This window comes from Fusarium verticillioides, chromosome 6 (assembly GCF_000149555.1).
Source record: "Fusarium verticillioides 7600 chromosome 6, whole genome shotgun sequence".
Lineage (NCBI taxonomy): Eukaryota > Fungi > Ascomycota > Sordariomycetes > Hypocreales > Nectriaceae > Fusarium > Fusarium verticillioides.
The window spans coordinates 1,604,362-1,626,983 of NC_031680.1; the positions used below are offsets into that span (position 1 = coordinate 1,604,362).

General features: G+C 48.5%; 5 protein-coding genes across 11 annotated transcripts; 3 read left to right on the plus strand and 2 right to left on the minus strand.

Moving 5' to 3' along the window:
* Positions 1–84: 84 nt before the first annotated feature.
* Positions 85–2,515, plus strand: FVEG_02278 (hypothetical protein). The gene is made up of 2 exons (XM_018889501.1): positions 85–635; positions 693–2,515. Exons 1-2 carry the CDS (start codon positions 594–596, stop codon positions 2,208–2,210), a joined length of 1,560 nt encoding a protein of 519 aa, XP_018745655.1. The 5' UTR covers positions 85–593; the 3' UTR covers positions 2,211–2,515.
* Positions 2,470–6,721, minus strand: FVEG_02277 (hypothetical protein). Of its 2 annotated transcripts, XM_018889500.1 has the most exons (3): positions 6,589–6,721; positions 3,742–6,424; positions 2,470–3,633 (listed from the first exon to the last, which is right to left on the minus strand). In XM_018889500.1, the coding sequence occupies exons 2-3, from the start codon at positions 5,000–5,002 to the stop codon at positions 3,374–3,376; spliced, it is 1,521 nt and encodes a 506-aa protein (XP_018745654.1). In that variant the 5' UTR covers positions 5,003–6,424; positions 6,589–6,721; the 3' UTR covers positions 2,470–3,373. The 2 variants fall into 2 exon arrangements, with proteins under 2 accessions (XP_018745654.1, XP_018745653.1); XM_018889499.1 differs by having other exon boundaries at positions 2,470–6,424.
* A 4,257-nt stretch (positions 6,722–10,978) lies between these two features.
* Positions 10,979–14,314, plus strand: FVEG_02276 (hypothetical protein). The gene is made up of 2 exons (XM_018889498.1): positions 10,979–14,124; positions 14,189–14,314. The coding sequence occupies exon 1, from the start codon at positions 12,381–12,383 to the stop codon at positions 13,662–13,664; it is 1,284 nt and encodes a 427-aa protein (XP_018745652.1). The 5' UTR covers positions 10,979–12,380; the 3' UTR covers positions 13,665–14,124; positions 14,189–14,314.
* Positions 14,200–18,354, minus strand: FVEG_02275 (hypothetical protein). Of its 6 annotated transcripts, XM_018889497.1 has the most exons (4): positions 18,139–18,354; positions 17,730–17,956; positions 16,925–17,525; positions 14,407–16,844 (listed from the first exon to the last, which is right to left on the minus strand). In XM_018889497.1, exons 3-4 carry the CDS (start codon positions 16,956–16,958, stop codon positions 14,941–14,943), a joined length of 1,938 nt encoding a protein of 645 aa, XP_018745651.1. In that variant the 5' UTR covers positions 16,959–17,525; positions 17,730–17,956; positions 18,139–18,354; the 3' UTR covers positions 14,407–14,940. The 6 variants fall into 6 exon arrangements, with proteins under 6 accessions (XP_018745647.1, XP_018745649.1, XP_018745646.1 ...); XM_018889493.1 differs by having other exon boundaries at positions 14,200–17,525; XM_018889496.1 differs by having other exon boundaries at positions 17,730–18,354.
* A 1,479-nt stretch (positions 18,355–19,833) lies between these two features.
* FVEG_02274 (pirin (iron-binding nuclear protein)) lies at positions 19,834–21,125 on the plus strand. The gene has a single exon (XM_018889491.1). The coding sequence runs from the start codon at positions 19,970–19,972 to the stop codon at positions 21,002–21,004; it is 1,035 nt and encodes a 344-aa protein (XP_018745645.1). The 5' UTR covers positions 19,834–19,969; the 3' UTR covers positions 21,005–21,125.
* The last annotated feature ends 1,497 nt before the right edge of the window (positions 21,126–22,622 follow it).

The window sequence follows — 22,622 nt, forward strand, 5'->3', positions numbered from 1 at the left end:
AAGAAGTGTCGTTCTAGTCCTTGAAAGGATGAGGTATATTTGTGGCAAGTCCCTTACTTTGGACACTTACAGATTTGAGTGTGAACAATTGAGATCGGGTCAATGCCATTTTGCATGGTTTGCATGTGCATTATGTAGCTTCACCGCCACAGTGGCTAATTAGTCCCGTGTGAGAGTTGTATACCTATCTGCTCTAGGTACTACTAACTGTAGTCTACTCTACTCACGTCAGGTGTCCCACGCTCGACTCAAGCTTGTCCGCCTCCGACTTTCTATGGGTTGGTTTCAATTCAAGACATAAATTATAGCATCAAACTGGGTTTTCATATTACTTCTCCATATCCTACGCTCCTCTCTCGAATAAGGCACCGGCTGGAATACCTCTCCGATCGGCGGCAGCTCAACAGCCTCCCGAGTTACCTACGACTAGCGCTTCAACCAGCCATTCCCCTTGAATCTATCGAAACGAATACACCCTTTACTTGCCCAGTGATACAAAGCGACCCTTGTACCATATACACTGCCTATGCGACGTCTCAACAACTCGCCTCAACTCTCCCTTGCCAGATGACCTCGGACCTGGCACAGGCGCAATGGGGTTGCTTGGCGGCATCTCTTCTGGAGGGAGCATAGCTGTACGTTACGTACAGCGCTGTTTGAACGGACAAGAGTGCTAATGTTGGCGACTTTAGCTTGGAATTATTGTTGGGTTGATATCGACCAGTGTTCAGAGTCTAGGCCTGACCTTGCAGCGAAAGTCGCATATACTCGAGGACGAAAAGGGACCTCACGATGTCCGACGGCCTCCCTATCGAAGGAGGAGGTGGCAGATTGGCATGGGCATGTTTATTGTAGCAAACTTGCTGGGAAGCAGTATTCAGATCTCGACGCTTCCACTCCCCGTTCTCTCGACTTTGCAGGCTGCTGGTCTCGTATTCAACTCGATATGCGCATCATTGATCCTCAGCGAACCTTTCACAAGATGGTCTTTGTCTGGCACGATTCTCGTTACAACTGGCGCTGTATTGATCGCTATATTCGGAGCCATTCCTTCGCCGGCGCATGACTTGAAGGAGCTGTTGGAACTCATGGCGAGAAGGCCATACATTGTCTGGATGATACTTCAGGCGCTCTTTGTCCTTACTCTGGCGCTGGCCGTTGATCTAATCAACAGCATGTCGAGCCTATCACACGACGCCCGCTTTCGGCTGGCTCGAGGTATTACTTACGGCGTCATCAGTGGAGATCTCTCTGCTCATGCACTATTGTTCGCCAAGTCCTCGGTAGAGCTGGTCATCAAGACTGTTGCTGGACGTAACCAGTTCGTGCATTGGCAATCTTGGGCCATCGTCCTAGCTCTCGTCACGCTGGCTCTTTGCCAGCTCTATTACTTACACCGAGGTCTCAAACTTGTTTCAACATCGGTTCTTTACCCTTTGGTTTTCTGTGTCTACAACATCATTGCCATTCTTGACGGCTTGATATATTTCAATCAGACGAGCCTAATATCGCCTCTAAGAGCATGTCTCATTGCTTTAGGAACTGTTATTCTGCTTTCGGGTGTCCTGGCACTCTCATGGCGATTAAGCGACGAGCAGCATACACCCGGCGTTGGACAGTCGTCCCTTGCCCCTGGTCTTGGACTTGTGGAGGATACCGAGGAGGAAGAGTCGCTGCTTGGCTCAGACAATGCCGTTGCAGATGAAGACTCAATTCCACATACATATCAAACATTCCCGCCCGCGATCGACGAAACACCACTGGTCCCCTCTCGGAAGAGGACCCCTCGGTGGGCTGAGCGAGCTGAGATTTGGGATGAGTTGGAGGATCGAGACGAGCCCAGTACTCCAGGCAATAGGAGACAGTCTAGTACACTGGCGCGCCATACAGAGTCCTCACCTCTGCTCCCAACCAGGAGATCTACCGCTGGTGGCCCTGTTGGGGATGAATCTGGGCCAAGCACCGAATCTACGCCTCGACGACTTACACGACGAAGGCGAAAGAGCACAGGATTTCCGGGTCTCAAAGCTCGCCGATACCAGAGAAACAGGAGCTCTACAGACTCAGGCGCTCTTGGTAACATCCTCTCGTTGAGCTGGTTCAGGAGCAGAAACCGCCAGTCATCACAAGCTAGCACCAGCGATGGCTTTCCTTGGGGCACCACATCTCAGCAGGGCGGTACTGAGACAAGGGGTGACGCAGCTGTATGAATACGAAATATCTCTCTATGTATCTTTTGGAGTTGTGAAGAGTAAGAGAGGCGAACGAATGGCGTTTTCTTGTGTAGAGTTTTTTCTGGGTTTCTTTGATTAGTGTCCATGGCAAGGCTCCTGGGTTTCAAACAACCCTTCGAAGGCATATACGTTTTAGGGCTCGAATGAATAGTATCGACGACAACGCATTGCCGCTGGAGTATTTGCATTTCTGTCCCGCAGATGCCTTCGAGCGCAATCACAGTTGGGCTAGTCACCTTAATATCAATCCCGAACATATAACATGCTGCTCGAAATTGGTCAAATGTTTGCATCGTAAAACGTAGTAATTTCACATTGACCCTGTACTCTAGTCCTTATGAATGTGGCCCTGCAACACCGATACCATCTAGCAATTATTAGTTGGCCAGGATCTCCTGTCATCCATGCAAGTGAGAGAAACAACAGTAAAAACTCCAATTTCCGTACGCACTCCGTACTCCAAGACCCTCAACTCCACATCTCGTTCTTATTTTAGCAATAAAACCATACATGCAACAGATGTGAACTCCAAATGTCCCCTAGTAGCGAAAGCTGTCCCCGAATTGATCAGGTCAGAAGTGAAGCTTCTTTCGTGATGGCAAGACCATATCCGCAACAACTCTTCGTCGCTATTGATTCAGTCGTTCGAAAATTTTCATAATAAGTACATAATAAAAGATATATGTAAGAACACACGAGGCAACTGTTTTGCTGTGTGATCCCGAGTCCGCTTCGATATTTGTAACTGATGTATAGATACGATTGAACAAAAAGCGGTCAATTCGAACAGGGTCCCAGGCATGGTGCGGATTATTATGACATAATTAAGACCTTCTCTAGATGCAGACTTGGTCGAAGAAACTCTCTTCGGTCGAATGTACAACAGAACACGTCCTGGGACCGAATTCCCAGTGCTGTAAAACGGGAATGGCTGTAATAATGCGACAACGCTCCAACATGGAACTGTAACTGACGACTGATCTAAAAGATTAGGGCTCTCCTTTGCTGTAGTGGACCGTAGTTGTCTTGTAACTGGCCCGGCTTCAAATGAATGTGTCGTTTGGTTGCAATTAAATTACTGTTTGAAAAGAGAACCGTATACACGCCGGCCATGTGCATCAGCATGAACTCGCAGAGTCCTATACACGGCTCGTACTGGCTCGGCTGCGTTCATCCTCCTCTTCCATGACATCACTCAGCCGGGTAGGATGGTGATGACGAGGGACTGTCTCCCAGCCAGGAGTCCCATAGCCTTGGCCGGAATAGTCTTGGGGGTCTGAATATGCGCCAGTCCATTGGCCTCCACTTCCTCCACTACCTCCTCCTCCTCCAGTAGAGGTGGAAGGAGAATCTTGTTTACCGCTTGGTGGATTGGTGGTAGCGGGTGTTGCATACTCTTCTGCTTCAGCATCAGAACCGGAATATGTAGAAGGTGGTCCAGCGAAGGGAATCTTATTTCCTTGGGCATCCAACAGGAAGTTGCCATTTGCATCAATCACGTACTCACCTTCGCTGTAACCACCCTCTGATACTGGTGCTTGAAGGCCACCACCCTGTTGGCGATATTCGCCAGCACTTGTTGTTGGAGGCTGAGTCTGGGGAGAGGAAGTCGTCTCAGCCGGGTAACTAGCTCCATACTCAGTCTGATAAACCCCTTGAGCTCGGCTGCTTTGATGTCTGCTTGGACCACCATGTGTCATTGGAACCACTTGTACGCCTCCAACAATAGTAGGCTGCCCTGACTGAAGAGATAGCGTTCTGTCACGTTCCTCTTGCTCACGTCGCCCCAGTTCCTCCCATGCACGACGCGCCTCCTCTTTGGAGATGGATAGCTCCTTGCGCATCTCAGCAAGCTGCTTTTGAGCTTTCGAAGTTCCTCGCTCATTCTCGACAGCTTCTCGGATAGCGTCTGCTCGGCCTCGACGTTCTTGGTCTAGGGCAGCCTCCAACATGGCATTGACTTCTTGCGCGCGCTCCAATTCAGTTCGAGTTTCGAAGAACCATCGCTGGAACTTTCGCTCCGAACTTGCGCGAAGACGCTGAAGCTCAACAACGGCATGAAACAGATTGGCTCCAGCCGCAGATAGATCTGTCACCTGGCGCGCGAGCTGCTGGTTCAGAGGATCCCGATTCAACTCATCCTTATTTTGTTCAAGCTTACGGATCCAGTAGCTGGTGAGTCCTTCCCAGTGCGCAGATAACGTCTCCCATCGCTCGAACGCATGGGGAAAAGAATTTCGGGTCTTTGAGCCACTGGCACCTCCTTGGTTTCCGCTCTCAGTGCCCTGTGCAGCAAAATTGGGTTGGTTTCCGGGAGTTGGGCCCGTAAAAGTTTGGGGAGGTGGTTGATTGGTAGTACCAGATCGTCCGGGCCGGCTAGCTGGTACTTGTGATGTTGTGTTTGCCCGGGGGCGGGCCGATGTGTTATCAGGGACGGCTTGCGCCTGACGCTGAGGGTTCATGGGTTGACGCGCTTCTGCGTCGGGAACCTGACCAGCAGCAACGCCAGCAGATCTACGCTGTTCCTCTGCTCTCCGAGCCTGCTCCAGAATGCGCGCCTCCTGCTCGGCTCTCTCGCGTTGTTGCGCCTCTGCCTCAGCGCGTTGGCGCGCTTCCCGAGCTGCGCGCTCCTGCATGATCATCCTTGGGCCTCTGATACCAGAGGGTGAGCCCGTTTGACCAGGAGTTGCGCCAGGGCGGAATGGGGAGGCGGCTGGCTTGCCATTGGATACTGGAGGCATGCCTCCAGAAGCCATAAGGTCGGCCATGCTTGCGGATTCCTCTTCGAGATCTGGAGTGAAAGGATTGGGGTTGCGCAGCGCCTCCTCGAGTGCAAAGAGGATGGCGCTGTGGGTATGCTTGGAGATCTTAACCGCGGGGTGCGGTTCTGGATAGTTTGCAGGTACGGAAGGGGTCTGTCTCGGAGGGGATTGGGGATGCTCAGAAGACACCTCGTCAGGATCTTCAGTTAGGTCCTGTGAGAGCCGTCGGCGGGGGCGGTGAGCTTGATGCGGCGCTGAACGGACGGGGATAAGTCCCAATACAGTGGGATGGTTCTCCGGTAGGTTGTCAACGGGTGCGAGGGTCGCCTTGGGTTCAAAACCGAGAGAGGCAGCTGCGATATGGACTTTGCGAGGCTCAGGTGCTGGAGTCGGAGGCGCGTCAAATCTTGGGGTTCGACGAAGACTTCGGGGCGTGGAGAGCCGCTCAATGGGATCCGACGTCTGATTAAACAGCGGTCGTGAGCCAAGACTTGGAGTCCTTGAATGCTGGCGTTGCGGGTGCTGGGTAGGGGTCGTGGGCGCGTTAGGGTCGTAACGGTCGTAAGAAGCAGATGATGATCGTATTCTGGTCACGTCTGCGGCGCTGAAAGGGCGAGGAATTGGGTTGCGAAAGTTCGACAAGTTGAAGGTTCACCAGCGGGCGCTGGTGGTGTGTTGCGTTACGGTGGAGGTTTCGGGAGGGTGGAGTGGGGGAAGCTCTTGATGCGTTGTACAAAAAGTCGGGTTCTTTTCGAGTTGCCAAACGGGTGAGCAGATCAGAATGAAGAGGCCTCTTCAAACTGAATGACAGCGATGGTCTCGGGAAGGACGGCCAGTCTCAGTGCGGTCTGAGTCTACTCGAGACAGAACCGAGAAGTGTAATCGCCCAACTGGAATGTTGAGGCGAGCGAAGTAAAGGTGAGGAGGGTCAAGTTGGGTGAGTGTATGTGAGCCCAAGAGAATGGGCACTGGCTGGTGATGTCAAAAAAAAAGCTGGTGGCAGGAAACCCAAGCCAGGCTGGAAGCTGGAAAAATGGGGGGGTTGGTGCTCGTTAGGAGCTGTAGTGACCGCCCGCCAGACCAAGGTCCAGACAAGCTGAGAGATCCTCGAGAAACGAGCCACTAGTAAGAGAGAATCTCCAGCTGCAAGCACTTCGCACAAAACGCACGCGCACGCGATACGTAAAATAACCAGCGCGAAATGAACAGTATTTGACTGAGGTAGCCAGTTACTTTATGCGGTGGAATTTATAGAAACGACGCGAGTTTGCGCACAATCGCATTTGTGCGACGAAGCCCACGCAAGGAACAAAAAAGGTTGTTTGGAGGTTTGCGCGCGCGTGGCCGAGCAGCAAATCAGCAGCTCGTTTAGTTTAATCGAATGTTCTTATTGAGGCCGTTTGAAAGGGCTTTTTTCGTCCAGCGAATCTGTTTGCAGCTCAAAAATTAGTAATTGTCGCGCAATGGCTTGAACGTTGTCGCGCAGCCGTCTTGCGCAGCTCGGAGCCCGTACAAGCAAGCAGTGCTGCAAATGCAGAAGTAAATCGAGCGGCTGGGAAGGACGAAGCAAGGGGAGCACAAGAGCAACATACTCCTCGTTTTGGGCCAACGGCGTCTTTCCGGAGAGGTTCTTTATTCACGCATGAGTTGAGGTATCACCATCGTGTGAGAATGGTTCTTCTTTAGGGGTGATGATGAGAAGAAGAGGCGAAGGTAAAGTGCAAGTTGGAAGGGGCAGAAGAAGGTGCGCGCACTGACGTAGGGGCCTACCTGCTAACTAAGGTAAGGAAGTTGCGCAGTCAAAACTGCGACGAGGTCTCCTCCCTCAAACCATAGAACTGGCAATGGCAATGGCACTGCCCGCCAGAATTGATGACTGAATGGAATTAGTTAGTATCCGTAGTTGCGCCAGGTTTCCTTGGTTTGTTGACGAACAAAGAGCGATAAAAACTCTGCTAATGCAACTAATAATTATTAATGCCACTATTCTTTGAGGCTTGACTGGGATCGAGGGTCATCATATTGTACTAGCATTAGCTGGCGAGAGTTCATCCAGACGGCGACAGATATGTTAATGCTTAAAACGTCACTCTTTAGATCATCATTAAACGAGCAATTCGACCCGAGTGTCTTTGCCTTTCATTGATTCATGTCCTTGACCTTATAAAGTACGGTACGTAACTTAGTATGCGTTAGACTCTAAGGTACCTTAGGCAACTTAACACACCCTCGAACAACGTAGGGCACTGGGGACCATATCTGATTCTAGGGTAAATCCATCCGATAACTGCCCAAGAGTAGGTAGGACATTGACAAAGAGCTAGAGGCTTGGATATCAGTCAATTACTTCATAGCCATATTCTATCGAGTCTTATGTATTGTTTCGGAGACTGGCGTTTGACCTGTTTACTCTCTCATCCCGTTGACTTCCCACATTCACCTCATCTTATCCCATCTTGCCAAGTCCTGGCATTGTTACCACACGTGGTTGCATTGGGCAACAAGGCTCAAACCATCTCTATCGAAACCCGATAAGCTCAGTCGGACAAAGATTGATCTGACTGCCCAAGACAGTTGTCGTTTTTTCCAAGTATTGCCTTTATCATTGACTTCCCCGAGCCTTTGCATGGCAGCACGTCTCTACCGAGCTATCTAAGAGCTTTGAGCCACCGACTGACTCCGGCGTAGGAAGAAGCGCATGGCCATGGTCTGGATTATTGACCTTCTCAATCGTACTGACCGCTCTTGACATACAGGGTTCGAGGTGGAATCAGAGCTGCGGCGTACGAGAACTCAATATTACAGTGCCAGGGAATCTTGGGCACAAAACTGACAGGACAAGGCGGGCTGCACCATTGGCCATCGGCCCTCGAGCTAGCTGGAACTTTAGGGCTCATCTTGTTACTGTAAGTGAGAATTGTCGTCCGTTAGCGGGAGCCGGATCTTGATCCCGCCCCCAGCCCCCCTGGTTTTGACCCATGCTTTCCGCACCGAGCAGCTGGTTTGCTTGCAAAATGGGAAGTGGAAAACGGGGCCGAGTGTAACGCTGCGTCATGGCCTTAGTTAGGCGGAACAACGGTTGACTGCCACGTTTCCTACAGCTGCATGCCGTGAGTTATTCTGTTTCGAGCCCTTCTACCGACTTTAGGCTTTAGTGCTGAGAAGCCCCAACGTTGAGTGTGTGAGCATATGATGAGAAGGTCGGTGAGGGATGAATTGATTCCTCCTCAAGGACAGCGCAAATCTCATACCATCATGCTCATGAGCCAGTCTATTCCAGATCTGGTCTGGAGGAGCGGGAGTTCACGGCACGCCCCGTTTTACGGGGTCTTCAGTCTCCAATCAGAGTCTTGTTCCTCGTTTTCCTAGTTCGGTTTCGAGCTGAAGCTGAAGCGGAGCAGTTGGAGGCCCTGAGTTCTGTGGTTGGCGTCTGTAATTGAGAAAAAAGCATCGAAATCTCGCGGTTTGGATCATATTCAAGTCAATACCAGGCACTTCCAGAGCTATTGTTCCTTACCTATACAGGATCCCTCACCCAATAAAGTACTTGTGGATATTCTCACAGGCTGTTGGGAAACATTGGGCTATTCCCCCCTTCTCTCTCCTGCATCCTGCATGTTGCATCTTCGTGTAACACCAGAAGCGTCGCCCAAACGTCCACAAAATGACAAAGGCGAATCGAGCTGTTGGTGAGAGGCGCACCGAGCAAGTACTTCCTATCCTTTCCCTTCAGTTGGCGTTGGAGTTTATCGAGTGCGTATGAGACAGCCGATGAGTGAAACATGAATGATCACATTCGCCGAGCCGAAACTGCTCTTCTGTAGGGTAAATGTCGGGCAAAGGTGCAGCATTGTCTGAGTACTTCGATTCTCGAATCGGTGGATGGAAATGGAGGTGGCTTAGTCAATTCGGTAGGTAACTATGTCTCGCCCAGAGTGCGCCTTCGGATGTTTTGTGGCATCGGATACTGTGTTGGAATGAAACGAGAGATGGTGTGGACTGATACCCTATAGTGTTGCGAGTATCCTCTAGTATGAGGATCACGAGAAAAGGGCATCACGGACCTCATCAGGCTTCATCTCGATCAAGGAGACAATTTCGTACTGCGAGATATGGAAAAGAGTCACAAGTTTAATGAGCCCACCGGTTCCTTTATAATAAGTTTAAAATATCGCAGAGCTAAAAGTGTCTTGAGAGATCGAGCGATCGAGTAGAATATCATGATGGTTGCAACCAGGAACATTGGTTTGGAGTATCCCTACCTTCAAAAACCAGTTCTCTAGATATGAGTCTTGCTTCTACATACAGCATATTTACCATCGCGGTCCTCTCACTGGACGCCTCAAAAGTTGATCGAGATTTTTTGGTTGCTTCTCAGACAGAGAGACGGCTCATCTCGAATGTTGTCGAGTAACAAGTCGGCCATGAGAGAGCCAGGGGAAATAGGCTCTCATCTGATGTGATGGGAATAACATCTGGTTGGCTTGCTATACGAAATGTGTCAGTGAGCTCTCAGCCCTAAGCACGCTCCATCAAGGGCCAGTCGGGACCGCGGTTATCGAATCCAATGTGCGAAGACTGCAAGAAGCCACCGTATACAATTCAGATGCGCAGACAGTTCGGATGAATGATCATGCAGCCAGAAAAGATCACCACTCGGGTTGTCCGTCCCTCTAGTAAATCTCTGCTTAGACAGATCTTTCATAGCTCAAGGACATGCACCTCATCTGCAACTAAGATGCAAGATGCAGGCACACTTTGCACTCTGCATTTCAGCTGCTGAACGATCGGAAAATCATTGATCTGGCACTTTCTCGATCGCAACTATGTGACACGTACAAGACGTGCATGAAAGCCACGAGATAACTCTCTTCTCAACACCATCACCATTCCTGCGCTCGACGAAACATCAGATTTTGGACGTCACGACCGATAGGGGAGGGCAGAAACACAGTCAGATCGTCGATCTAAGATCGAGAGGAAAGGCTTATGCATGAGCGATTTGGGTGCTATAAGCCCTTGCGGTAGCGAGGCTGGTGGCCTGACGCAAGACCATTCTAAGACATGCATCGCGCGAACTGGCCAGAGAAGGGGGCTGCAAAGGCTCAGAAACTGTCACTATCGTGTCATGCAGGTTAGTTCTGATGCTAGAGTAAGGGGTTCGACTCAACAACTTTGTACATTTTGAAGGATGAAGCTCATCTTTTGACCGGGAAGGTTTTCCTTATGCGGGAGAAAGGGTCCAAGGTGACATCGAGGGAGATGTAGTGAATAGATGAGGGAGTTTGGTCAGGAGAGGGAGAAGAACTAACTTAGTACCTTACCTAGTAAGTAGAGATATGGTACAGAGTATACTCGCTAAGAATATTTCAGGGTCACAAATACAGATGCTGGAAAAGAAAACGCAATATGTATCCGTTGGCTCTACCTGTTGTTGAGTTGAACTCTGCCTAGATCGCCACACTGTGATCAATTAAAATTAAATTGCTTCGTTCTTCATCTCTGAGTTTGCAAACAACTTAGTTAGTACCTCGGCTGTAGGTTAGTGAAGCTTTTCCTCTCTTTTCTCCATGGGCTTGGTTCCTGGAGATGGTGGGGACCCTGCGTCTACGATGCATTACATACGGTACCCTAGCTCAAGAGATGTGCAAGCTTATGCAGGGTACGGAGTACAGCTGCCGATACACCATCAAGTCAGGGATAAAAAGTTGTTCAGTGCATTATTTCCTACACATCACTTTTCCAGTCATCGGCAACTGTTCTGATTGGCAAATAGTGAGGCAGGGAGATATCTAGCTCATGATAGTATACATAATATAATAATGGACTAAGGGAACTCACAGTCGCTTACGTGCCTCCTTTGAGCCAAGCTGAAGTTTACTGAGGACTGCCCCTACGAGCGCTAACAAGTGACCCTTCCTCAGCTTTCTCTTCCACTTGTGAATTCTTCGCCACTGAATCCTCAGCTCAGTCTTCAACATCACAGCCTCTATCCCCTGGGACATTCTCCAACTCTGAACCGAGCGGAGTCGCCGGTCAATGAATGCAGACGTGATAGAGCATTTTTTTCATATCCCACAAAAAGACTGCGTTGCTATGGGTCAAAGATCCACAATCTCAGCTCAAGTAACACTCATCCGATGTTGTTCTGAGCTATCGGAGACAAGTGTCTCACGACTCCACTCAGTCAGAGACTGCGCAGTTCTCTGAGTCCCATCTTCTGGATACCTACCTACCTATCCAAGCAGGGAGAATCCCTCGAGACCTCGACACTGAACCCTCGGCTCAGGCCGTGCCTGTGTCAGTCACTTTCGTCGCGATTCGCGTTCTGTCTGCTCCAGCTGGTCCAGGTCTCGCTGGTCTCCATATTGAATGCCTTATCCTGAGTCTCGTATGTCGAGATGCTTCAGTTGAGTAGAGCGCTCAGACGCGTCTTATACTGAGCGTGCCAACACACACTGCCATCATTTTTCTCATGATGCTTTTGAAACCATACAATAACCGCTATACCGAGTGTGAGTTACAAGTCTCGGCCACACTGCGGTATTCAATGCGAACAAAGGGCTCAACTGCTGTTTAAAGACGCGGGCCAAACATAGCTCTCAGTATCGGCCTTGTTCGCCGATCGTGGGCAGAGTCTGACATTCCCCATGGACCAAACCTCACGAGCTCCTGCGTGTCTCGACCTAGTACTAAGGACCCGATTCCTTGGAAACCTGCCGTCTCGCTTAAGGGATGATCACAACGCGTGTTGAACGGACACACTAATTATTCTGGTCCCGAGTAAACAACTCAGAATCAAGGAATTAAGCTTGTTGAAGCCGTCTGGATGCGACTTCATCATACCATTGCTGCTCAGAAGACCTTTGTTGCTTACATGAACGAGTCAAGCATACTGTGCTTTGTTTGTGCCTTCTCGTCCAGCTTTCCTTTGTTTATTGTCGATTAGTCTATTTTGGTACCTACCAGCAATTGACTGCTTTTTTCTGTGTCGTCGGATCTAAATCTCCTATCGAATCAATATCTCACATTGCTTCTTTACACAAGATGCACTCTGGTCATCCGCCAACAGGCTACTGCACTTCAGATGCAGAAAAGAAAAGAGAATCATGCATCCGCAGCAGACCTGTAATACTGTGCTGTATGTACGGATACTGCAAGTCTGAGAGTGCAGAAAAATGACAGTCAAAAAGTGTGACGCAAGGGATCAATCGCGCGTCTGCATACCAAACAAACCCCCGAGGCCCGAGCCCGAACTAGAGCAAGCCCATGTTCCTGTCAAAGCCCTTGGGAAGATGCAAGTGTTCGGAATGCTCTTGGGGTTGTCTGAAAAGAGGGATGGCTTCATGGCTAGAGCTAGACTGGGAAGCCCCTCTACCCAGGAATGCCCCTCCAGGTCAAGGGCGTCTGCTTGATCAACAGAGACACATGCAATGCAACGCTCAAAGTGGGTGTCCTGGACCCACGCTATGTTTCAACTTCCTTTGACAGCTTCTCTCTGCTTTCATATCTATTTGTATATCATGCCGTCTGCATCCCTGGTTTATTCATTTCGATATCAATATTATTGCAAGTTAATTTCATGCTTCAGACTTCACGATCCACCATGGAGCCTTCTAGCAGATTGGCCGACCTCAAGCTCGTCTCAAAGTATTACCCTGTCACCAACTACTCGTATCCTCAACAGCCGGAACGCCCAACGCACTATCGAAGTCGCTTCTCTGACGACAGAGCCTCATTGGGCTCCGAGGGATCCTCGCCCAGTCTGATTGACGACCGAACAGACTCGGAAGTTTCTCTGGACGACGACTACCAGTATCACGCTCATGCTACAGAGCTTTGGGATAGCTTCTGGCTTCCTAGCAAGAGCAACAACCACGAGGCACACCCAAAAAAGCAGTATCCAGCTTTGATTCCATCTCCTCACCCACAAACCCAACTACATATTCAGCAAAAGCCGCAGATCCAGCAGATGCCACAACAGAAGCAGCCTGAGCAGCGCCGTCTCAACCCATGGCCTCTCCCCAAGAGTGCTCAGAACCAAGGCCGAAAGCCAAGTGCAGCTTACTCCCCCTTCCCAAAGCCTCTCCCACTTCCACCTCGAGATGCACCAATGACCCCATCTTGGCAATGCTCTCGAGATGTGAGGCAGAAGCCTCAACGTCCTCCTCGTCCCCACGAAGAGGTTTACGTCTTCCGCTCCCTCCAGAACTCACCACTTGCTGCCCGCTTTGCCTTCTCTCAAGACTCACCCCGACCTACTACACCAAAGGACAGACGTCCCACGACATCTCAAGAGATACGAGCCCCAACACCCTCAAAGATCATTTCACACTCTGAAACCGCCTTACGCCATTCTGCGGGACATGTTTGTGCACCCAAAACCCAGCCACCCGCTTCTGTGATGCGCTCAAAGAAGTCTCTCCCTTGCATGCGTCCTCTTCCGCCAACTCCACAACTGGAGACGGAAGAGAAACCGGAGGCTGAGCCCCACTCAGTCTTTGAATACGATGACTCTGATACCGAGTCTGGCAGCCGCTCATTCTGGTTTCATCGTCGGTCCGGAAGTGACCAACGAAAGACAGGCCAGCGAACTGCACCCTCATCGCCTCGCAAGAGACAAAACGATGTCATAGGGCGTATGCTAGGACGACGCAGTCGAGGCTGATGACCATATCACTTTTCTTTTTCTTCAGCTTGCTTTTGCTTTTTCTTCTTCTTACGACCACGTTCTTTTCACGTACATGATGATACCAACTACGATGTCTCTACGACCTATGACAACTTTACACTCATTTATGACTCAAGTGGACAACTCCACTATACGCATCGACGTTGCCAGACGCGACATGACTATAACGACCTTTCTTTTCTCTTTCTTTTTTTTTTTTCTTTTTCTCTTTCTTATTCTCTTCCTTTTGCGGATGAATGCCGAGAGAACCAGCACGGAGTTCCGGAAAACGCCCAATCTAGGGGTGGGCGAGTGGCACGTGGACCACCAGTCGTTATTCATTATTTCCTTTGTTATACTGGGTTCGGCTCTTGGGGCCAGACACATTCGCCTGAATACAAGATTCAGAGCAGGCGCAAGAAAAAGGTGGCTGGGTCTTTGACTGACGAACAAAGGTGTGGGTATACTCAAACCAACGGGATATGAGTTCTCATGAAAGAACATTCCTGATTTGAGACCAGAAAGACCAAAAGAGGAAAAGGCTACGGGGAGTTCTTTATGATAGCAATTCTTTTATACAGGATTAAACAACCAACGGTTATTGTCGAATGAAAACAGCTTGATGATGACGTCCACATACTACCTGACTTATTCTCAGACATACGATCATGTGCTTCGCTTTGGTGCTGTGAATGCCTTCATGTGGTTGGTGATGTCTCACCCAACCACACAGGCATTTGTTGCCCATGACAATTATTACATACGCATTGCAACCATGTCATGATACTTATAGCAGCTGAAAATCGACAATAATGGAGCCTGGAGACCCAGTTATTGTCTCCTCTTCTTGGGTATTCATCCGTTCTAAAGTTCCCCAGCCAAGCACACAACACAAGCAGTCTAAGAGCAACTGAGACATTACTTTTTCTCCAAGCTGTGACGAATTCCTCAAGGCTCCCCAGCAACATGATACATTCCAATACTTCCATTCCATTCGTCCCAAGCTATCCCTCTCTTCAACGTACATAAACAAGCCAACCTTTAACGTGTGAACATCAACCAAGTATTTATCCTTTTCCAAAACGCCCAAACAATGCAGCCATAACATGCGAGTAAAACCCAATACACGCTTTGAGTACACCAAAACAATCAAAACTACACGCGTATCGCAACACAATCAAATCATGACTGGGTCCGTATCATGAGAGCCCATTCGACCTCATTAACCCCCTTTAGACATTACAACATCAAGTCGTGCTTATGAGCATCATTATCAGGTAGATCTATGAGATCTCATTCTTTTTTCGGTAAATCGTTTCATAGGGCGGACGCTGTCGTAGCGCTCGTCCCGGGAACTGCCAAAGTACCACATTGACTGCTCACGGGGATCAGAGCGATCAAGACCCAGGCGGGCCTTGAGGTCTGTGGTGTCCCTGACGGCTAAGAAAGCAGGGTCTGAAAGAGTCTCCCGAGCCGCAGTGAGAGAAATGATCTCAGCAAGATTGTCGACAGAATGAGGGATGCGGAGGGCCCGGCGACCGGGCAGCATTAGAGAGAGGCAGCCGAGGTAGAGGAAGAGGAAGGCGAGGAGAACGCCAAAGACGGGCATGTTGGGGAACATCTTGACCTGGCCACGGAAGTTGGTCAGGGCCATGAAGAGACCACCTGCGAGGATGGGGATGAAGATGAAGATTGTGGCCATGAAAGAGATCACAGCAACACGCCAGTGGCCATTACGGAGAGCCTTCCATGTACACTGGAAGGGGTAGCAAGCAGCGTAATCGGCGAGGATGGACTTGGACGCAATCTCACCAGAAGACTTGGACATATCTGCCCAGGGCTGGTGGACACGGAGAGCGTTGTCGAGGCTTTGGAAGAGTAAGAACATAATCATGCCCAGCAGAGAGGGGATAAATGCGTAGAGGAAGTTGGCCGCAGAGAAAGCTCCGCTCCCAGGTCGGGCAGGGACCTGAGGGAAGTATCCCTGGTCCAGGCGAGTCTGAGGCAAGAAGGAGACAATAACAATTGCGAGGATCAAGAGGGTCATCAAGATGACTGAGCACAGCATCACGGAAGTTCGCAAGGCGATAGGGGTGTATTTGCAGTGGCGAACTTCAGCCTCAATGTCATCGAGAGAAGACGCAGGCGAGATTTCGGGCTTCTTGAGGACGAGGTCGTAGGTTCTGTAATCAGGGTGACCACCGTCACCAACGGAGCCGATGCCGTACCACACGCCACCTTGTTGACCATCCAGCTGCCAGTATCCGAGTCGGTCAAGAGCACGTTGGCGAAGTTGGTCCTGTTGTACAGCGCAGCTCTGAATAACCTCCGGGGTGTTGTAGCTACTGGTAGTGTTGCTCTGACTTAAAAGGGGAAGAAGATGTCCCACAGATCGAACATCCCACAAAAGCCCCGTCCATCGGTTGCGCCAGAACATCATCAAAGCGATGGTGGCTGCCAACAACAAGACATAGAGCGCGACAAGTGTCCAAGCAATACCCTGAACTGCAGCCCATACCCAACCCTGGTCCCTGAAGATGCATGAAAAGGCAGTGCTCATTAGAGGGATCGTGAAATTGGCAAGCCATGTGCACACGCTGAAGCACTGGAATTGCCAGGGTCCTGTGAACGAGGGAATGAGAAATGTCATAGGACGCAATCGGCGGAAGAGTGCGAGATATCGTTCTCGGGGTTCAGGATCAGCCATGGCAGTGAATGGTACAGTTCGCATTGAAGCAGTGACGATGGATTGGGCGTAGATTAAGATGACTCCTGCGAAGATTTGAGGCAAGATTCTGAATAAAAAGTATTGACCGCTGTAGATACTTCCAGGATACGGAGTGAAACCGCCATCCTTTTGCGAGTAGACAGCACAGAAGATGAGAGCGGCTATCATGAGTAAACACAACAAGGCAAAGATGCACATAAAGACTGGTCGAAGGATGGCGGGCTTGAAGACGAGAGGAGGATGCGCTTGGTCAAGGGGGATGGATCGAGGGCGAGCCTTTTCCCTCTGAGCAAACTGGTCAGGCTCAGAGTGATCCGAAGGAGTGGGTGACCGAGGAACGGCTGGTACATCGTGATGAGCAGCGGGCTCGTTGTGATGACGAGCATTTGGCGCAGGGTGCACGGAGGTATCGGGCATCTCGTGGCGAGGAGCTTGCGTCTCGATCGGTTCTGGTAAGCGATCTTCAACGTAAGCGGGCTCCGGTTGTGTCAATTGAGGGTACCTCCCCGCCATGTCCTCATCGGCGTACCGTCTTGGTTGTGGGTAGTCCTCCTCATAGTCATTGGAAGATCCGGAGGGGAAATGCGCAGCAGAAGGACCGCCGTGATTTCTCGTGAGAGCCTCGAGAGCGTACTGAATATATGGTGTATCGTCAACGCCGGGAGTGACCTTGCCAGCGGCTATTGTCAACTCGTCTTTGATACTCGCCATGCGAGCTGCGTTCTCAGCGGCGAACATGGCCAACTGAGCCTCGTCGAATCGAACGGACCCAGGTGTAGGAGCCGTAGGAGCTGGAGGTGCAGTTGGAGCAGCTGGAGGAGCAACGGGTGGTGCAGTGTGATGCGTCTGCGTCGGTGGTGTAGGTGCCGCAAACCCTCCGGGAAGATCAGAACCGAATAGTCGTTCAGGGCCGTAGATCTCAGCTGTCGAGGCTGTGACCTTTGATGGTGGCAGAGAAGGAGGTGACGGAGCAAAGAACAGAGCACCAGGCGGTGATGCTGAAGGATTGGTAGAGTTTCGTCCTACACGCTGTCTAAGATCATAATATGGGTGAAGAATTGGTTGAGATGATTGATCGTCGTCGTCAATTGAATGTTGACCAGGAGTCTGCCTCTTTGGTGGACCTTGACCTGTGATGGTAGGCTCGTCAGCGACACTGACAGACGAAGCCAGTTAAGTGCCAAGTGTGTGTGTGTATGTGTGTGAGTGTGAGTGGTATTGGTGTAGATGTATGTAAGTGTAGTGAGTGTAGGTGTATAGCAATGTAGTGCAATGTAATGTAATGTGTGTATGTGTGTGTATCTGTAAAAAGAGGGTGTGATAGTGTCACGTACGAGGTGCTTCCACAAAGTCGAAGTTGAGGTTTTGGAAGTTCATTCTTGTTCTGGTTTCTTTTCTGGGCGAGATCAAGAGCAGCAGGCTGAGAGAGGGTGTAAAACCTGGAATGCAGACCGACTTCTTCCCACTCCACACACTCACATACAACACACAAGCTCGTTTTTGACCAATTGATATCACAAAACAAGATACGAGAAGAAGGACAGCAAGTGCATGCTGCAAGCTAAGAGAGAAGAATGAGATATGGTTGGACTATGAGGGTTCTTTGCGCGAGGTTGGGTTCCTTGGAGAGGCTGGTAATACTAGACTAGACGAGTAGCGATGCCATTCCCAGCCTCTTTTTGCTCCACCAAACAAGGATTGGGTGTCTGAGACAGGGATCGAGGGAGGAGGGGTGATACTTACCAAAGGAAGAGGATAAAAAGTCGGATACGGATTCACACAGACCTGGAAAAAAGAGAATGTTGAAAGGGACTTGATTCGAGACAAGATGTGCTTTTGTACTCGAAGAGAGAGTGGGAAACTACTAATGTTGGGCACACAAGAATTGGCCCTCGTGTTCTCACCTCAGGCGATAATGCAGCTGAACTGCTGTGTTGTCACAGCGCTTTTCGTTGGACAACACACTGAACAAAGTGCACTAAGCCTATAGAAGTATAGCTCGCACGGCCCGTCGGGAACTTGTTATGACGGTGTGAGATGGTCCATCCTCAATTGAGTTAAATGGGTTGCATGTGAAGTCCATAAGTGAATGTTGTTTAAAGGCTATGAACACGAGCTATTCTTAATGAGTTCCAATTGACTTGGACTACTCCGTATTGAGCAACCACATTTAATTGCCTGAAAGAACCGATCAGCTATGGTGACATGATGTTTGTTCCGCCTATCACGATGGACAGGGGTCTGAGACATGACCAACCACCTCAAAAGTTATCTGGGTCAATCAGCTTGACATCTATCCGTAATAAACCAGCTTCTGCTAGAACTCAGATTACCCGCCTCTTTATCCTTAAACTCATATCAATCGTTTCAGGTGCATTGTGTTGCTGAAATTGGTCTCATCTAACTTTATTCTTTGGTGGTGGTGATGGTGAGATCCTATAATCAGAGGAGATGCGTGTAACACAAACAATGCTCAACTTTGGTTATGCTGGGTGACTTGAGATGAAGGGAGTACTCGGAGACCTTGACCCCATGAATGAGACAACTCAGAGTGATTCATCATAATCGTCACTGATGTTAAACCCTTCAATGGCACAAGAGCAAGCTGAGCTCTTGGCTCATACAGCTGAAGCTCAAACTCCACCACCTTCAACCCACTTATTAAACCACTTCAAAGGCTTGAGCCGCATTTCCTGCCTCCTCACGCAAGGCACATGCAACATTGACAGCCATGATTAATTACTAGACTGGGATCACTTCTTTCCCTCCATCCTTGGTATGTCTGTCTCGCTCTCTAAGAGGCTGGTATCGGAAGGGCTGAGCCTTGGATGTTTGTACTCTGCGTCATGGTGACCAAGCCAACAGGGGGGAAGCACCCCTCATGGAGTAGAAAACCGGATACCTACCCTTGCTGATCGGGGAGGGAGCTGGAAGAACCCCTATCCAGATTATTGGAACGGCTGTCAATTGGCGACTGAGTTACAAGAATGTTTGCTTGTTATGATGTTGAAGGGATGAATGCTGCATCTCGTACTTGTAAAACGAATGAGTGGTGGTTGGCTGTGAAAAGGGAGAATCAGCAACCAATGATTTCGACCAATCAGCTCTCAGTCTAATGTCTTTCAGTCCTTTGTTCTGGGCTGTCGGTCATAAGAAAAAGCTCGCATATCGTATTCATAGTTCGAGGCTGAATCGGTTTTCATTAGAGAACTTATTATTAGTCGAAATATACTCGATTGCCCCTCCAATTGAGCTTCAATCTGATGCCAGCTTCGTCATTGGAGGGTGACTTGGTGGTAGCGTGTGCCCAAAGCTCACCTCGATTGGCGAAGAGGATGGACGTCACGTCACGTGATATTAGTAGTATCTCTGTAAGCCTGAGATAATCACCAAATTCTTTCCGTTTACCCCACATTATTGCGTAGTAGCGAACCAAATCGCTGAGCAATCATTACAAAGTCAATTACACAGCAAAGCATACTTAGCTATATCTTGTCAGCGTTTTTCAATCATCATCAATCGAATCTATTTTCATGCAGGCAACTTCTCGTGAATTCGGTGATTTCGTCTATATATGTTTCGCGTCAGTTCCTTGATTGCGATTTTCGTCGCTGCAATTTCCATCCTCATCATCATCATCTATCCAAGCAACTACTTCACTCACATTCAACAACTCACAACAAACATTTTCACAAACAAAACCACAACAATTACTTCGACTACTCAGAGTCAAATGAACGCTGCAAAGAACATGTCCAAGTCTCTCCGTCACGCAAAGATCACTCCTCATCGCTCCAGCAGCCGAGGTCACAGTGATCATGGCTGGCTGAACACTTACCATAGTTTTTCTTTTGCCGACTGGTATGACCCGAGGTTCAGTCACTTTGGATCTCTTCGCGTTCTCAATGAGGACCGAGTAAAGGCCAACTCGGGTTTCCCTACTCACCCTCACCGGGACTTTGAGATCTTCAGCTACATCCTATCCGGAGAGCTCACACACCGAGACTCAATGCTCACCAAGGGCAAGGAAGGAGGACAATCTGACAAGTTCTACCGCATGCATCGTGGCGATGTCCAGTTTACCACTGGTGGAACTGGCATTGCCCACTCGGAATTCAACGAACACAAGTCAGACACAGTCCACTTTCTTCAGATCTGGGCCACTCCCTGGAAGCGTGGTCTTACCCCTCGATACCACACCCGTCACTTCAGCGATGAGTCCAAGAGGCAGGGCTTTGTCAAGATCCTGAGCCCTCTCAAGGGAGGCGAGGAAGCTACAGCCCAGCAGGAGAAGGACGCTGAGCCTGTCATCCCCGACACTATTCCCATCCACGCTGACTTTGTCATGGCCGCTGGTATCATCGAGCCAAGTAAAAAGTTTGAGTGGACCGTCGGTGGAGGCGCTACTGAGCAAACAAAGAGAAAGGTCTATGTGCATGTGCCCATGACCAAGGGTGGAAAGGCCAAGATCCGTCTAGATGGGCGGGAGGATTCAGAGATTCAAGAAGGTGATGGTGCCTTCATTGATGGTGTCAATGCCGGTGATAGGCTCGCCGTTGAGAGCATTGGTGAGGCCGAGGCCGAGGTTGTCGTTCTTGATACAGCTTAAGTACAGGCTGACAACTCTGCCCAAGCCCGGGAAGCTATTTGAATGGGAAAAACGGTAGCATTACGACCAGTAGAAGTCTCTAGATGTATTTAGCGCGAGTCAGTAAAATTGATTTCTTAACATGAAAACAAAAAGCCCGTGCCAAATTGAAGTTGTCCTTCCAAAGTCTCCGGCGAGTGGATTATAAGTTTTAGAAAGGGATATTCGCTGTTGGCGAACTACGTACTAAAATCATCCTTTCTACCCACCTCGCGATCAAGCAGTGGGGAGCGGATCAAACCCGTTTTATGCCCTGTTGAGTGGTAGGTTAATCCGTCTGTCCAACAAAGCACCGAGAGTGACATTTGTTGGCCCATGCATTTATGGACCATCCTCGGACGCATCGAGGAGGATCGTCGACCAACAGATGACTCGACACCAAAGAAGAGCATGAAGTCAAAAGGCAAGGATGAGGTGAGCTCAGTTTAGCCAGCGAGATGCGTTCTGGCAAAGAGTCGAGAGCCATGCTGTGTAACACCTTGAGGCCAGAAAGAAAGAAATCCCAATATCGAATGGTGATTGGTAGAAGTAAGCCTCCAGACGGTGCAAGGGACGGCCTTGGCAGCTGGAGATTCTATGCCGACTGCCAAGCAACGCGCGGTAATTTGGTGAGAGACGGCCCAGTGAGAAAGTTGTATATGGTATAATATGAATGGGAGCGAAATTATACTGGCAATTGGCGAGCTTTGGTAAATAACCATCTCTCAGGGGGGGGCATTGCATCAATTATAAGCAATATCAATAAACACCATGAACGTGCTTTTTCTAAAATTCGGCCAAGCTGAAAAGCCTGGAAGATTGGAAAGTATTGGGCTAAAATTATAGTCTAAAAATATCTGAATGCTGCCCTGCTAATATATAATCCACTACTATAAAAGTAAACTTATCTATTTTCTTTAATTATCTATAACTTTAATAAAATATATTATAAAAGAATAGAATTTTATCTATTATATACACCAGGCGCTAGAGAGATTAGGATTTTAGTAAAGTAGCTAAAGCTTTTATTATTTAAGCTATAGAAAGTAAAAAGTTATACTATAATATTATAAATAAGGCTAGATATTTACCTATTACTATCTTTAATATCTTTTAATATTAAAAAACTTACTAAACCTTAAATAAAAAATAAAAATCTAGGTATTTTAAGAAACTTATAGTTTAATAGATTTAATATATATTACTTATATTAAAATATAACTATAGGATTATATATAAATTACTTATTAATTATTTAAGTAATAATATCTTATAAATAACTATATATTAAGTTATAAGACTTTATTATAGTTATAAATAGAAAGCTATATAGTATATACTACTATCTAGAGAAATAATAAGATAGTAGTTTTTATAGTATTAAGCTTAAAAGGAAGATATTAATAAATTACTAAAGGTATATTATTTTAAAGTTTACTAATAGGTATTATTTAAGAATCTTTTACTTAATTAATAATACCTTTAGACTATTTTTAGTAATAAATTATTAATTTAATTATAACTAAATTATAAATATAGCTAGGGTTTTAGGAAGCCTAATAAAAAGGGATAGAAGAATGAGTAATATAAGAGTTTATAT